The sequence below is a fragment of the Eublepharis macularius genome, chromosome 3 (assembly GCF_028583425.1).
Source record: "Eublepharis macularius isolate TG4126 chromosome 3, MPM_Emac_v1.0, whole genome shotgun sequence".
Taxonomy (NCBI): domain Eukaryota; kingdom Metazoa; phylum Chordata; class Lepidosauria; order Squamata; family Eublepharidae; genus Eublepharis; species Eublepharis macularius.
Genome location: NC_072792.1, coordinates 69,978,187 through 69,995,529, shown reverse-complemented (window position 1 = coordinate 69,995,529; position 17,343 = coordinate 69,978,187). Strand labels below are relative to the sequence as shown.

The window sequence follows — 17,343 nt, the reverse complement described above, 5'->3', positions numbered from 1 at the left end:
TGAAACATTGATGAAATATATCTGGAGAATCCACATTTGGACTGTATGCATTAATAACAACCATAACGGAATGAAAACTTTTCACTACCAAAATAATAAAGCAACCATTTGGGTCTGTTATTATTTCTTGAACCTGAAAAGAGACACTTTTATGTATTCATATAGCCACACCCTTAGAATGAGTAGCTGTATCTGTAACATATACCTCTCCATCCCAGTCTTTACACATCTTATTTTTAATCATTTGCCATTATATGAGTTTCTTACGTTTGGTAGCCTCTCTCATACCCTTAACATTCCATGATATCAGTCTCTCATGCCCTTAATGTTCCATGACACCACATTTAACATAAACTCATAATATATCCAACCGTTATCACTGAATAAATGCAGGATATCATATATAGAACCTTATTATAAGTAAAATACTTATTTAAAAAAGTAAAATACTGTACCAAAAATAGCAGAAAAATACACATGGCAAAAATTTACTAATTTAAACAAAATAAGTAGAACCATTATTCTGTATATCAGCCAGCAGCTGCCCACCACAACAGTTCCCATCCCATACCAAAAGTGAACGAAAAAAAAGAAAAAAGAAAAAAAACCCCTTTGCTCTTGGGTAAGATGTCAGATCTCCACAATACTGACCACTCCTGTCTTTATAGTTATATAAATAAAATATTTTTCGATCATGTGTCTAAATATTAGAGATACTTAGAGAAAAAAAGATGCACAAACGCACACGTGCATACACATACAGAGCAAAAAGCCAAGCTGTTATCTCTAGCTGGTGTTATGCCTAGATCTTGAAGTCAAAACACAAAAAGGAAACAAAGAGAAAAAGGAGGGAAGGTTGAGGGGAGACTGGTTTTTTTTACCCAGATTCCTTTGTATATGTATAAATGTTCTGCTGTTTCTTCAGACGGTCAGCACATACCATATATTTTTTTTAGACTAATGAAGTAAACTTCTGCCGACCTTGGGTTGTAAAATGTCTTAATTTGATCTTGGTACCAGACACAAAAGATGGCTGGATACTTGATGCAGTATTGCAAATTCTAGTCTTTTGCAAGAGCTTTTGAATTGATGACATAATATTGACATTTTAGTATAAGCTGGGTAAAGCAGGATCTGCTTTTTATTAGGACCCCAATACTAATCCTGTCTCTCTCTTGTCAAATATAAAAAGTAACTTCTTACCCTCACTCGTAGAAATCAATTACTGGAGGTGGTATGTTTGCATGGTCTGGTACCCAAGGAAGCCTGTAAACTCATTCAATTTGCAACTGATAATCAGCTCCATGAATTCAACTAGCCTCTTCTGCCTCATCTTTTCAGACTGTTCTGATAATCCAAGAACATGAATAGTTAGATACAGGGTGTAACTCTCTAACTGAGAGATTTGGTTAGAGAGAACATTATGTGAAGCTGAGATAGTCATCCCAAAACCAATGATTTGGTCTCTTCCACAGCAGCAGTTTTAGTTTCCTTCTGTTGAACTTGTATACTGATAGCCTCAGTCGACTCCATTAGTTGTTGAATTGACATCAATTGCCTTATTGATAGTGGGAAGTTGTTTTAGTTGCTCAGATTGTTATTTTAGTTGTTCAAATTGTTTTTCCAGTTGAGCCCCCATATTTTTCAACAGAGAAATTACTTTTTCCTAAGCTTCCACACCAACTCCAGGAGAAGAAAGAGGGACTGTCTTTGTATCTTTCCCCTTATGGCTTGTAGTTGAAAATTATATGTCCACTTATAACAAGAAAAAATGTAAAATAATAAATTAAGGCAAATCAAGGCAAATTGCCGCTGCATCAAAGAAGACAGGTCCATGTCAACGCATAACATGTGAAAGACATAAGAGCAGCACAGAGTCGCATCTGATTACTCTGCCATCTTTGCTGGAAGTGATTGTTTTATTTTTATTGTCATATTAATTTCATATTAAAAAAATCAAGTTGCTAAAAATTAGATCTGTTCTAAGTTATAGCCTAATGTAATAATACATAGTTCAGGATCCAAAGGTCTGTGCATGGATTACTTTTCCATTATCCCTTGCATCTTTGCAAGTATGTTTGTTAAACAGTATTTATCATTTATTGAAAACATTTCTATGCCACCTTTCCACCCAAATAGGGTTCCCAAGACTGAGTATTAAGACATTATTTTTTTTAAACGTTAAAGCAACATTTTAAATGTAGAAAAGAGCGAAAGTCCAGTAGCACCTGTAAGACTAACAAGACTGGTAAGACTGTAAGACTGGTAGGGTATGAGCTTTCGTGAGCCACAGCTCACTTCTTCAGCATTTTAAATGTATATGTAAAAGATTTAACAATGCAATACAACATATAAATGCAACTAGGAATAAGGGATGACAGTTTACTGGGGGATGCCAAATGGAACAAAAAAGGTTAAGGTTTAAGGGGGAGTTCTGCTAGATCTGACAAAATGTCTGTCTAGTTCAGTATCCTATCTCATATAGTGAACAATCAGATGACTAGAAAGCCAGAAGCAGTGCTCAGAAGCTAGATATTCCTTTTGTCATTGTTTCCCAGTAACCAATACTGAGAGGTTCCTTAGAAGGTCCATTTAACTTTTATGGCCTATTCTCAATGGATTTATATTGTAAAGCAATTTTTGTGTTGTGAAATACAGAAAGATTGATTTCTGTTCCCCTTCCCAATATAGCCTCTTTCCCCAGTTGTGGCGTAGAATGTGGAAAAATGTGGAGGAAAAAACCCTTTTCCTTCAGTTTATTATATCACAAAAATGGTAATGGATAGAAGCATTATTAGTATTAGTTATCTGTAGTAGAATTTATTCGCTTCCTAACAGAGCTTTAAAATTTGAAATTGGTTATTTGGTTTGTGAGTTATAACTCAAATTAGAAAGGGTAGGAAAATTTGGCTTTTACCATTTGATGACATCATAAAAAGCTTAAGCTACTAATCAGAATGAGGTATCTCATCAGAACAAAATACACAGACGGCTTTTTTTCAGTCAGAACACAGCGTTCTGGCATCTCTTGAAAGTAACCAGATGTTTGGTGGCCCCACCTCCTGATCCTGTTTCCTCCAGTGCACAGCCCAAGGTGTCCAGCTCTTTAGCTTGGGGCAAAGAGCCACACTTTTCTTGCCGCTTGCAAGCTGCAAGAAAAGTGTTGCTTTCAAAGCCCACCGCTTTTCAGCTGATGGAAGGGGGATCCCTCATCAGCTGAAAAAAAACTACAGGCCTTGAAAGTAGCAACACTGCTTTCAAACACCCACTTTTTTCAGCTGCTCTCCCCCCTCAGCTGAAAAAAGCAGCGGGGCATTTGAAAGCAGCAACACATGTTACTGTTTTCAAAGCTACCAGTTTTTTCAGCTGATAGAATTTCCCTCCCATCTGCTGAAAAAAGCTATTTTAAAATGCCAGCAGCTTTTTCTGCTGAGGGGAGAGGGAGGAGGGACCCTCCTCCTCCCCCGCAGCTGAAAAAAGCAGTGGGGCATTCGAAAACAGCAACATTCTCTTCCCTGTGTTTCTTCCTCTTGAGAGTTCCATGACCTCTTTTCCTAGAAAAAAAGCCCTGCATAGACATACATCTTCCACAAAAAAATAAGATGTTTTCCACCTTAGTTGATACTGACATCTCATCTGGCTCATGGACTATATTTAGGATATAAAGCTGATAAGTACTATATAGCTTTCATCCTAGGAAATAAAATAGTTTTTATCCATTCTCAGTCTTCAATTGGTGTGTGTATGTGTGTTTGTGTGTGTGAATCAAGTTAGAAAATTACCAGCATTAATCAAAGTTGTACACCTCAGGAAAGCAAGGGCAATAAATGACAATACAATTCAAGTGCTGGCACAAGATTAGAACGGAACTTGCATCATTCACAACCATTTAAATTTTTATTTTGTGTATATTTATGAATAAAGACAATAACTTGCCAGATTTACTGCTGTAATGTATGCTGCTGCTACAATTTTGATAAAGCCAATGGAAATATTTATGAACCTTAGTTGTGAAATGCAGATTTGTGTAGCTGAGATGCTACTGCAAAGTAAATCATGTTTTCTTTACTGTGGTATTTTAACCATCATTGATTTTTAAAGCATAGTTTAATGAGTTGACCATATAGTTAGCAATGTATTTAAGAATTCAGCATCATCTCCACTATTAAATGATCAAGCCTGCAAAGTGAAACAAACAATTTTCATTAGACAAGAAACTAAGGCAATGAACATTTATTGCTATATTTATACATTTTTTTCAAAATAATTATTTATTCATGCATTTCTACAAAAATGTACATTTTAAGACATAGATTTTAAAAACAACAATATGTAGAAAATATTATTAGAGCATAAGAATATGACATTGTAATTTGGTAAGTAGCTCTGTTGGTCTGCAATAGAACAGCAGGATTTGGGTCCAGTGGTACCTTAGAAACCGCAAGATTTTTAGGGTATAAGCTTTCAAGCTTTATGAAGAAGAAGTGAGCTTTTACTCTGGAAAGATTCTACTCTGAAAATCTTGTTGGCCTCTGAAATTGTAATTTGTTATTCTGAAATTATTAGAAGCATCCAATTAGTTGTAAAAACATTTAATAATGCTACCTCGTGGTATAGATAATGAGTAATTCTGATCATTGCCAGTGAGACACTTGCCAATCTTTCCTCCACATAAGAGTCTTGTTTTAATATTGATCCATAAGCTTGGTGGAAAATATTTATAATGGGGGAATATTAATAAGCAACATATCATTTGAATAACAGAAATTAAGAACGATAGCATATGTTTAACATTTAAAATAGCATATGTAAAAGTAAAGTACACTGATGGTACTAAGTTCCATAGTGTTTGCTTCCCAGAAAATGTTTTTTAGGGCTCGGGTGTAAACATGCTCATCGTCATGATCATTGTGCAGTTACACATCTGGGATCTGTTGCAGGCACAAGCATTCCATGATAGAAGCTTCCAGAGCACTAGGGGGTGCTCTCTCCTCTAACTGGTCACATTAGGAAAGGAGAGTGTCTGTCTCCTCAGACCTCTTTCTGCTGTCATGGAGAGAGGGGCTTCCAGCTTTTGCTGTTCATTTTTTTGTTGTCTGAATAATTTTCTTCAACCTGGAGATCTCTGTGAATTCATAGCCATATGTTGAAAAGGCCAAAAAGATATTACTTAAGAAGTGTACCCAGTGTGGGTACCAAAATGACTCTAACAGATGTCCACTCCTGTTTCCTACTATACCTCGGTGAAAGCTATAACATGTCAAATTGCTCGTTTTGCAAGCAATTCACTCCAGCTGCCAGGTATGACAGGTCTTCTTGCCTAAAGGCAGCCCTTTGGGACAAGGCTTTGGTGGCCACAGACGGGCAAGGTGGCCACCACCCATCTCCCTCCTTGCATCATAGTTGTTGGGCAAGTTCTATCTCTTTGGTATCAAAAAGCCACATGGTTTCATTGGGCCCATCAAAGAGTAGCTCCAAACCTCCTATCAAAAAATCCACGTGAAAGGACAAACACAATAAGTCCAGCAAGAAGATCCATTCTGTCTTGGCTGCTCCAGTGCCACTTGCAATGGTCATCCCTATGTTGGTGATTTCAGAGCCATCTTGCCCACCTCATAACTATCCCCCCATCTGAATTCAGTTGATTTGAAGGTAACTTTGTAGTCTGCAGGTGAGATTGAAGTTGAGCTTGTGTCCATCTCTGACCATTTGAGGGCATAAAGGAGCTTCCCGGTTCTCCTGGGTTCCACTGAGGAATTGGCTGAAGCAAGCAGATGTTCACAGTTTAAGAGGAAACAGGCCTGGAGAGATTGTGGCCACTGAAGTCCAGCAGTGTCTCCTCAATGCTGGCCCCTCTTGTTCAAATTTGACGTGGAAAGAATGCTGCCCTCTTATCCGTGACTGCCCTTTGGCTCTGTAGAAGAATTTTTCATGCTTGGCTTCTCTGCGAACATTAATACCAGTCCCCTTCTCTGCTGCTTCATTAGGTTTGTCACTCAGAATTGAGACAATATTGGTGTTCCTCCCCCAGCTCTTCCACTGGTTCTGATATACTGCAATCTGGTAACTGTGATAAGTCCAAGATACCTTAGAACCATTCCCTGATGATGTGGTAGAGGATCCCACTTTTATTTCACCTAATGAAGACCTGCACCTCTACTCAGACCAGATATTAAGTACAGCTAATTCCCTGAAAATCAACATGTCTTCATCAAAGCCTCAGATCCTGCTGGGCTTCTCAGCTGAACTACAGCAGAAGTCTCTTGCCAGCCTTCACTTAGGTGGAATCTATGTACAGGGTTAGTGAGAACAGTCCCAAGTTTCCTTTTTCTCACCCATGAGCTAATTGTCTGGTTGTGGAATCCACTGACAATAAGCAAAAGGCATCCTATTTATTTATTTAAAACATATGCCACCTTTCCTCCCAAAATAGAGTCCCCAAGGTGATAAACAACAGATAAAGCATTAAAATTACATGTTAAATGCATATATAAATATAATAAAACATATACAGATATAAACACACAATCAGGGAGAAGGGCCAATAAGAATTTACTGGAGGTATGCGAAATGAAACAAAAAAGTCTTTAGCTGCTGTGGGAAGATGATGGAGACAGGCAAATCTCCCTTGGGAAGGAGTTCCAAAGAGTTGGTGCCATGACTGAGAAGGCCTTTTCTTTGGCTGCTACCTATCTAGCCTCAGTTGGCAGTCGTACCCGAAGCAAGGTCTCTGAAGATGACCAGAAGGTGTGTAGATTCATAAAGTCCCAATCAATGTTGGACTTTGAATTGGTCTTGGAAGCAAAAAGGGAGCCAGTGTATATGAAACAAGACTGGACTGATATGGTCCCTACAACCCACTCCAATCAACACTCTGGCCTCAGCATTCTGTACCAATTGCAGTTTCTGGACAGCCTCAAAGAGCGTGCATTGCAGTAATTAATGTGGGTGTTACCAGAGCATGCACCACAGTGGCAAGATCTTTTCTGCCCAGGAAAAGCTGAAGCTGGCTCACCAGCTGGAGTTGCTAAAAGGCATTTTTGGTCATTGCTGCCACCTGTTCATCCAACAGGAGTCCCAGGTCCAGCAACACCCTCAACCTATGAACCTGCTCCTTTAGGGGGAGTGGAACCCCATCCAGAATAGGAGATATCTCCATTCCTGGGTCAAACCTTATACCCACCAGTAGCACCTCCAGCTAACAAGTTTCAGCTAACAAGCTCATCCATCCCAAAACTGACTCCAGGCACCTGTTCACAGTTTCCATGGCTTTCCTGGGATCTGCTGGAAGCGCAAGATAGAGCTGAGTGTCATCTGCATATTGGTGACAAATCTGCCCAAATCTTGGGATGACCTCTCCCAGCAGTGTTACATAGCTGTTGAAAAGTATGGGGGACAAGTTAGAACCTTGTGGAACCCAGAGGCCAAAGAGCAGCAGTCACCCAGCACTACATTCTGAAACCTACCCTCAAGGCAGGACCAAAACCAAAACAGTGCCTCCCGGTCCCAATCCTGAAAGGTGGTCCAGAAAGATGCCATGATCAGTCATATCAAAAGCTGTTGAGAGGTCCAGGAGAATTAACAGGGGCTGCGCTCCCCCTATCCATCTCCTGGTGCAGGTTATCCCCCAGGGCTACCAAGGCCATTTTAACCTCATGACCAGGCCCTGAAACCAGATTGGAACAGATCCAAAGAGTACATTATTTAGCCACCATGGATAGGGAGGGCTGCAAATTGCATAGTTTTGGTAGGATATTCCTGTGCTGCTCTCTTGCTCAGAATAGCCAGATATTAGGCTGCTACAAGTTATTCCTGTGCAAAAGCATGTTGTACAGTTTGGAGGCCCTCCCTGACAAAAACAAGAGTTTAGTTAAGGTGAAGTAGGTGAAAACAATTAAGCTCTTCAAGTAACAAATTAACACTGCAAGGCATGTAGCAGATTTGGCTGGTAGGGGCTTGGCTTCCTTCATAGTACTCGGATGCCGTGCTTGGCTGCATTGGATTGCCCTTACCAACCATTCCACATGCAAACTTGAAGACCTGCCTTTTGAGGGAGATACCATTTTCAGCACTGAAATAGATTATGCTCTTGACCATATTTGGAAGAACAGCTACACCACACTGTCTGATTTCTTCCCTTTTGCCTACTTACAGACCCAGATAACACTCCAGGTACAGGTTGTTGTGCCACTGATGGTTTTTATTTTCCACAGGACTGGTTTCAGTGGACTGTATCCAAAAGCTCCAATACACTTTCCAGCAGCAGTGTAATAAGGAATGTTACTTCAAATAAAGGCCTAAAGGTATATCTCAGACCCCTAGGTATCAGCTTCACCAGAAGCAGACCTGACTCCTTCCCTTAGGAAAGATGGGACACTAGAGAAGCCATTCCATAACAGACTCTGTTACTTTTTGTTGGGCTGGTCTTCCCTCACAACAGATAGCTGTGCATATATTTCTTAATGTTCTCAACCCACCCCTTCACATACTCTCTGGGGCCTTGTCAATTTCCCCAAAACTGTTGTTGGATGAGGTTGAATCCCTCTGAATGAAGCAACTGAACTGGTGCCACCCTTATAGCAACAGTCTAGGGTTTTTTTATTACAGGTATTTCTTGGACCTTGAACAGGATTGGGGCTCTTGGACTATTCTGGACCTTAGAAACCTAAATGTTTTCATTACAGTTTCAAAGTATCGATTGGTTTCTTTTACTGATGTTGCATCCAATGATCTTCAGGTGTGTAATCGTGGAAGCTAGGCATTTAGTGAATACCTTATGAGCTGTGGCCAACCCAAAGGACAGGACACTACAGTGGAAGTGTCTATGACCAAAGTAAAACAGACATTTTTGAGGTGTCTATCAATCTATTCAGCATTTATTGGGAATGATGGTGGCTTTGACTGTTTTTCTGCCACTGCCCCACTTTCACTTACAGACCTTACACAACTGGTTTGTTAGGGCATTTAAGCCTGCAGTACACTCTCAGAGGGAGTGTTTCTATATCGCTAGAAAGGTGTTAAAGTCTCTGACCAGGTGGACCATTTCGGATCATTTGTCCCAGGACATGAATTTAGGTTACAGTTTCCCTGACATCACAGTCACTGCTGATGCCTCACTATTGAGGGCGAGGGGAGCCCATTGTAAATGTTCATTGGTCAGTGGTACATGCTTTCCTCAAGAGGCTATATTACACATCAGCCTTTTAGAACTCAGAGGATTTAAACTTGCTTTTGCATCTTTTGCAGCCTCTAGTCAAAGTTATGTTCTATTTGGACAGATAACACAACAGCTATGTTCTATATAAACAAAAAAAGGTAGTACCATGTTTCACCCAGGGTTTGTATTCAGCGGGAATGCGGTGGAATGGAGTTCCGGCACCTCTTGAAAATGGTCACATGACTGGTGACCCCCCTTGATCTCCAGACAGAGGGGAGTTTAGATTGCCCTCTGCGCAGCGGCGTGGAGGGCAACCTAAACTCCCCTCTGTCTGGAGATCAGGGGGCGGGGCCACCAGCCATGTGACCATTTTAGCCAAGGGCAATTTAAACTTTAAAAAACTTTCCCTTGTTCCAGATTACCCAAAGTGACATCATTGTGCGGTCCTGAGTTCCACCATCTCTTTTCCCAGAAAAAAAGCCCTGGTTTCACCCCTTGTGCATGGAACCCCTGCATGTCTGACAGTAAGCAACTTGGCATTGTTTGCTACAGGCTACTCATACTGCTGGTGTAGAAAACATCTGGGCAGATTCCTTCAGCAGGTCCGAAAGGAGCAATCATGAGTGGGCATTGCATGAAAAATTTCTCTCCAACGTTTTTGATCCAGAAGCCGATCTAATTTCATGTGAGAAAGCTCTCCTTCATAATATGGTATCACTCCACTTTACATTTTGGAAATCTGCCTGAGCACTTAATTTTTTACAATGCAGTGTTGGTCATTATAAGAGAATCAAAGAAACTCTTTTCTCAAAAATCATGTTCTATAAAATGGACTAGGTTTGCTTACTGGACTATGGAAAAAAATGTCTGTAATCTTCATTTTGAAGTGTCTCCCGTATGTTTGATTATTTGATAGAATTAAAATGCTTTGGTTTAGCTACTTCCTCAATAAAAGTTCATTTGGCAACTTAATCCGCATCTCATGGGGAATTATCTCTGGTTTTGCATCCCTGACTAAGCATTCCCTCAAGGTCTATATGATGTATCCCCACCATTGATACTCCTGGCCCCTCAGTGGAACCTATCATTAGTTCTTTCCAAACCATGGCTAAACCATTCAAGCTCTTAGCCACTTTCTCCTTAGCTCATTTGTTTGTTGAAGTTGCATTTTTAGTAGCTGTACCTTCTGCTAGATGGGTGGCTGAACTGGCTGCCCTCAGCTACGACTTTCATTTTACACCCTGGCAAAGGTACATAATCCTTGCTCTATACGTGCCCGTTCCAACACGGTGCAGAGCAGAGAGAGGTTTTCCCTTACAGGACATATGCCAGTCAGAGATGTGGTCTGTAACCTACACTTGTGCCAGGTACTTTGTTATGGATGTAAATTCTGTAAAGGAGGCCAAGGTTGGAAGAGCAGTGTTACAAAATTTGTTTGACAGCTTCCATTTTCCTGGTGCACTTACTACTCTGCCATATGTGTGACTGCACAGTGATCACAACAATGAAAACAGAGTTGCACTTACTTGTAACTGTTCATTGAGTGATCTATTGCACACATCCTGCTTGCCCCACTGTGAACTTTCAAAAGAAGAAAGAGATGGAGATTTATGGATATTATAACAGTTTTTTCTTTGAATACTGTTTGTACATTTATGCTTATGATAATAACTTCCCTCTGGGTATTCACCACAATAAAATTCTGGTTGCTGCATCAAAAGCCACGTTTTAGTGTTGCACTTTCTCTAACAATGGCAGAGTGAGGACTGAGGAGACAGGCTGTCCCTTTGTCTGACATGACTGCTTTGGTACGAAGACTAGTTGGAGGGAAGAGTACCCTCTAGGGCTTTACCACAGCAAGCCTGTGCCTGTGCAGATCCCACATGTGTGACTGTAGGGTGGCTTGCTTAATGAATGACAATCACAGGTAAGTGCTGTTCTGTTTTCTTTTTTATCTTTTCAAGGGTTAAAAAGTCATGTTTTTTTTAGTTGGTCCTAGTTTCAATATAACTTCATAATTTTTTCTAATAACTTTTGTAATTTTTTATAAAATGTTTGTATTAAACTTAATCATTATTACTGCTCCACAGGAAATTTGTACTAAAAAGAAGAGCAAAGCATTCTTACAACATATGTGTTTTTATTGTTGAAAGGGAAGATCAGACATTTTACCATGGGGAAAACAACTACTAAAGGTAAAGTTATTTTTAAAAAGTAATAAAAGAAGGTGGTTTTTTTACATTAGGAGAATGCAGTATGAGGACACCCCAGTCTTTAGGTCCTAAGGGCCTGATAGGCGTGCCTGACTGGAGAGGCCTGGTAGCATAAAGGACAGATCATTAAGACCCGTTAGGGTAACCCTAGGCCAACTGAGTATAAGAAAGAATAGGCAACTAAGAAGTAAGTGGCTTGTGGTTCTTCTCTTGGTACATCTCAACACGGACCTGTGTACGGCCTTCCATTTAGCTGGATTGTGGATTGGTGTAAAATGTTTCACGTTAAAATACTTTGCTCAAATAGTTGTAGACACAAGTATTTTTGTAATCGGAACACTACAAACTAGAGTGGCCAGTCCCCAGTGAGTGTGGGGGATCTCCTGCTTCCAGCCTCCACCCCCTGCCACCACTCACCTGACTAGTAGGAAAAGGTGTGACGAATGGGCCCAGGAGGCAAAATGCCTCCTGGGCACGCCCTCAGAGTGCGTCATCGTGCTGGCCATGGGAATGCTCTCGTGCTTTGCTTGGGGCCAATTTGGGCTCCAAACAGGCCAATTCTTAAAGATTCTTCAGAATGTTGAGTACTGGGTCTGCCTCCCCCTCACTGGGAGGGTCAGGGGACCTGGCGACCCTACTACAAACAGAACTCTTTACAGTGCTTTAAGTTTGTATCTATTGATTTATTATTGGTTCAGGATTCCACCCATGGCATTGAGGCAGTGTGCTCCCTTCCCTAATCCTTTCCTATGACTCTAGTAGAATTATGCAACTAATTTGAGGATCTCACACATTTATTTGAATTGCTAACATTTTTATATCTCAGAGACAGAAAAATTCCACATTGAAAATTCCACATTGAAACTGGTAAAGGGTCTCTCTGGTAAAATCTTCGCTTACAATGAGAGGAACAGGAGATGAATTTGCGAGCCTGAGGCCAACTTGTGATACCATCATGGACTGAATCCTGGCACAAATAATGAATGAATAGACTCCAGGTCTTTTAAATCCAACTTTAGAAGCTGTTGAACTATAGGCGTTCTCTAAACACTTTTGTAAGAAAGTGAGAAGGAAAAAGTCATTAGTTTCATGCTAAGATAACATATCTAAGATAATATTTCTTATATGATAAATAATAATAGTTTATTCTCTTAATAGTTTATTCTCTTCTTTAGTTGTGGCCCATTATAGTCAGGGAAGTATATTTCCCACCTAAGATCTTAACTTTGCCTTTCCATCCCCTGGGCCAGAGCTGGAGAAATTATTATTATTATGGTAAAAATTGTACCCAGGAACATTTTTATTAAAGCTTATTTATATGGAACTTAGATGGAATTGTTTTGTGAAAATAAAGAAATTTTGCTCAAGATTATGTTTCCGTATTTCAGTAGAATCAAACGAATGTTAGAGGTCTCTTTTATACTTACAGCTGCTTGTAATAGCTGAGTTGGAAATGTACTTAAAAAACAACCAACCACATCTGCACTGAGAAAGCATGTTGTTGGAAGACCCAATTAGCCTGTAGCGTACATGAGGTTTTAAAAACGTCCTGCTTCATGTATTAAGTGGTTAAATCAGGTACATACTGAATGCTTTATATTTGCCTCTACTGTAATTAGTCGTGCAAGCCTAAGTGTTCATCATATTGCTGTAATTGGATTTCTAGCTTATTACATGTGGTCTTGGAAATGCTGGATATAAAATGAGCGCGCGCACACACACACACAAACACATACACAGAGATAGCTGTAGCAACTCTGAATACTTTGGGTAGGATACCTGGCCTTGCCAATTGATATAACTTTGCAAAGAATGCATTGTAGTTGGCTTTCAGAGATCCGTGGTTTGTGGGCCAGATGTAAAAACTGTCAGTAATAAATCCAAATACAACACATTCCCAAAGCAAGACAAAATAAAATGGCCTCTTGTTCATTCTAAGCCACTATTCAGTCTATCTTTAATTGTTTCCTTACATACGCAATGATGTTAGTTATGTAGGCAATAATGTTGGTTACAACAATCTCTGGTGATGAATTCCATAATATAACTTGAGGAGAAGGAAGACTTTGTTATAATGGAATATATTTTTAAATTTAAATATAGTTTTGATTCCTTAATATCTAAACATAATATTAGGGTTTTTTAGTGTACCTCCCTCTTATACCATCCCTCTGCCTGCCACCCAATGCATTGAGTGTTTGGCTTGTGTACTAATCATGGTTCTTTAGAAGTAACTTCTGTTGCCTTCTGTGAGGCTTACTTCCAAATAAATTTGAATAGAATCACAGCCTTAGTTGCGTTATTATTTCATGTATGTGCCTAAACTTAAATATTTATTAATTTATTAATTTCATCCTGTTAACAGGTTTGCATTGATAGTTTTCAGCAGAAATGTCCTTATACTCTAAACATTGTGTCTTTTTAGATTCCAAGACTATTAAAAAAGAAAAACATGGGAAGAATAATCAGTCAAGCAATCAGTTGTTAAATAATGGTAAGTAGTATAAATGTGAATGTAATAATACTTTTTAAATTATTGAATGTTGGTGCATATGTATGGCAGCTTAACAAAATGTGTGCAGCGGCCATGTAAATCATTACTAGTACATATGACCTTTGCATTGGTTCGCATGTGGTCTACTCGCATGTGGTCTACTCTTATTCCCTGTGTATTTTCTTTAAGTTAACTATCATTCTTTTAGGAATGTCTTTTACAGCGCTGTTTCCTAATGAAAATAGGGAAGACAATAGCACAGTAATTGACATGTGTATACATATGTGGTACCTAGAGCAAAAGCAGACTTATGAATGAATCTGGATGGTTGTTGTCCAACAGTATACAATTTGGTACTACCTTACCGGTTTCCAACTGCAGGGCACGCCTTTGAGTGTTCAGTGTTGTACCTGTGAGGGAAAAATAGCAAGTTGAGAGAAAGTATGAGATTTTACATAAAGTGATAAGAGAGGGGAATGAAAGGGGCAAAAGGTTCTAACGAAGTTCTAGTTCTAAAGCAGTGACATTAGAGTTTTCTGGGAAATATGTTAACAAGACAAGGTTGAGCAGTAGGTTAGAACAAGTGGAAGAATTAGAAAGCATTTGAATAATTTAAACTTATGCAAAAGATTTTTCCATGTGATAAACCCATGTAGTGCTGTAAGCCAAACAATTCTCCTTGTGAGGGATGGAAAGGCTTCTTACAACAGGGAAAAGTACAGATCTAAAGATAAGTTGTAAAGGCATATCATGAGTCTGTGTTGTTGCACCTGAGTTGGATTTGCTGACTGAATTAAGGGGGCACCTAGGTGCCTCTTTCCACCTGTGTATTTTCTGCTGTGGGTGTGCTACTTAGATCAGCTGATAAATAAAGTTGTATGGGGTTGAGCTGTGCAGAGAAGTGCTTACTGCTGTTTGCTGCTGCCTTGGATGGGATAGTGTAGGGGCTCATAGAAGGTATGTGATCAGGGTACTTCTGGGAAAAAGTTCAAATAAACTCATTACATAAGTTCTTGAAAAAGCTTTCCTTATACATCTCTGCTTTTTCCTTTGTCAGGTTCCGTTCATCCCAAGCAACAGTAATAGCAGCACAATTCTCAGCCAGTGCCCTTAACTCTCCCAGAAGCACATTTCACATAGCAACTCTATATATAGGTTAAGAAAGCATTTTCCTCAGAACTAAATTTAAGAATTGGGGAAAAAAATAACTTTTCCACAAAAGATATTCAGCTTTGATGGAAAGATGAATGGGCTTTTAGATCTGCCAATGAGAAATCATGGTGTGTTTATGGCACAAAAACTGGATGATGTTGAGACAAAATATTTTCCTGGGTGCAGTAAACTGAATACTGGACTAAGGCCCATTGTTGGTTATTGGTTAGACTACTTTTCACATGTTCAGTTGTTGGCCCATGAAGCCACCTTAGGTTGTGAAATCTCTGACTACAGACTCAATCCCTGCAGGAGAAATGTTTGTTTCTCCAGGCAACTAGCATTTTGAATTCCACAGGGGAAAGTGGGATGGGGACAATTTAGAGTTCAGAAACAACAGTTGGGTTTTCTTTTAAGCACCGCATCTTACCTGCTTCAAATCATTTTCCTGAAGGTGAGGTTGTTTAGGAAAAGCAGTCATCATACTTGTTACATGCCTTACAAATATCCAACAATGAAAAACACTGAAGATATATTTAAAGAAATCTCACAAATGACCACATAAAGTATGTCAGAGCCTTAGCCATTTTGCTTCCAAACAAACAAGGCTTTCTGAAAAGGGAATAAGATTTAACATGTTTTTTATTTAGTTTTAAGCCTTATTCTCATGTGCTGCTCTTTGAAGTTGCCAGTATTAGGCTTTTTCCACCTTAAAAAAACAGATTGTGGGGCCAGCAGCAAAGGTGGGAGAAAGGTAGTAAAACAAGACATGGAGATGAAATTGTTTCATTTGGGCAATAGGCCTGTGCTATAAAAAAGGCTCAGAGAGATGTCTTGGTAAAGGGACAGGGACTGTAGAATATATATACTATACTGGGTACTATCTGATGGTGTAGATATATTTCTACTGGGAGTTTCCATTTTATTTAATAGATCATGCCAAATTATTTTATTTAGGTCCATGCTGGTTTTAAAATTTCTACAATCTGTACCCCATGGTATTCTTTATTGAATGTCCCAGCCATTGTATTGACTTGCACTGTACAATCAATCCACCTTGGGTCTCACTGAGAAAGGTGTGATGCAAATGAGGGGTTTTGGGGGGGGGGAAAGAGGTGGGGAAACTCTAACCTGGGGCAACTCCCGGGAGGAGCTGATGTGTCTCTCAATACATGTGTGTGCACGCAGTGCACGCTCACTTCTGGGACTGCATGATGACGTCACTTCTGGGAAGTGATGTCATCCCACAGGCAGTGATAAGCTAAATTTGACCCAGAACAGATATTGCAGATTCAAATAAAGAAGAACCCAGAACTATTGCTATTGAACTTAAGCATCGAAGATGTTCCTACTCAATACCGAACATTACTATTTTATATGACGACGGCAGCAAGACTTTTATATGCGCAAAAATGGAAGGTGCAAGAAATACCAACTATTGAAGATTGGATGCCTAAATTGCTGTACATGGCGGAAATGGATAAAATGACAAGGAAGCTGAGAGATCAGAATCTGGCAGAATTCTTTACTGATTGGGGAAGACTGAAAACGTATTTAGAAAAGAAGTGGGACGTAAAGGGGGAATTATGGCAATTTGAAAATTATTAGAATGGATTTGTTATGAGAAGAGATAGAGTCTTTACCATATGAAGTGAAGTATTAGCTAATTGTTAGCCCAAACGTAAGTGGACTTAGAGTTAACAGATATTGTTAGAATTACTAAAGTAGATATTTTATCCGACAGTTAGTTTAAATTTAAATATATGTGGAGCTAATATAAAGTAATAGATAATAGATTTTAAGTTTATAACAATATTTTTGAAGTTAATAGATAGGGCTTAGTTGAATAAAAGAGTAAGTAAACATGAGATAAGGAGTTATAGAAAAACGGGACAGATTGGGAATAGATTAGGCTATAGGGTTGGAAAGCTGTTGGAAGTCTTGGAAAAGGGGGGGAGGGAAAGGGTGGGGGAAAGGATAATGAGATGCTATTTGAAAGTTGTATATTAATATTCTCACCTAATAAAAATTTTCTAAAAAAAAATAAAACAAAATTTGACCCAGAACAGGCCTGAATCAGCACGGAACGGGCCGCTCCGCCGCAGGGGAACACTCCCCCACCTGGCAGTGGCCAGATCTGGAACATTTTGGGCCTAAATTGGGCCAATACAGGCCCGAACTGGCCTGGATCAGCCTGGAACAGGCTGCTGCCACACAGGAGAGCGCTCCCCCACCGGGCAGTGGCCTGAAACTAGCCATTTAGGGCCCAATCCTGGCCATTTCAGGCCTGATCCTGGTCATTTTGGGCCTGAGTTGGACCCAAAATG

General features: G+C 39.6%; 1 protein-coding gene across 2 annotated transcripts in view; it reads left to right on the top strand.

The window, feature by feature from the left end:
* SCML2 (Scm polycomb group protein like 2) overlaps nucleotides 1-17,343 on the top strand; it is an 81,149-nt gene that overhangs the window by 16,428 nt on the left and 47,378 nt on the right. The window contains exons 2-3 of one of the 2 annotated variants that reach the window (XM_054973689.1): nucleotides 11,248-11,352; nucleotides 13,796-13,864. In XM_054973689.1, coding sequence (XP_054829664.1) covers nucleotides 11,331-11,352; nucleotides 13,796-13,864 — 91 coding nt within the window. In that variant the 5' untranslated portion in view covers nucleotides 11,248-11,330. The remainder of the gene's footprint in view (nucleotides 1-11,247; nucleotides 11,353-13,795; nucleotides 13,865-17,343) is intronic. The other variant, XM_054973691.1, reaches the window with a different exon arrangement.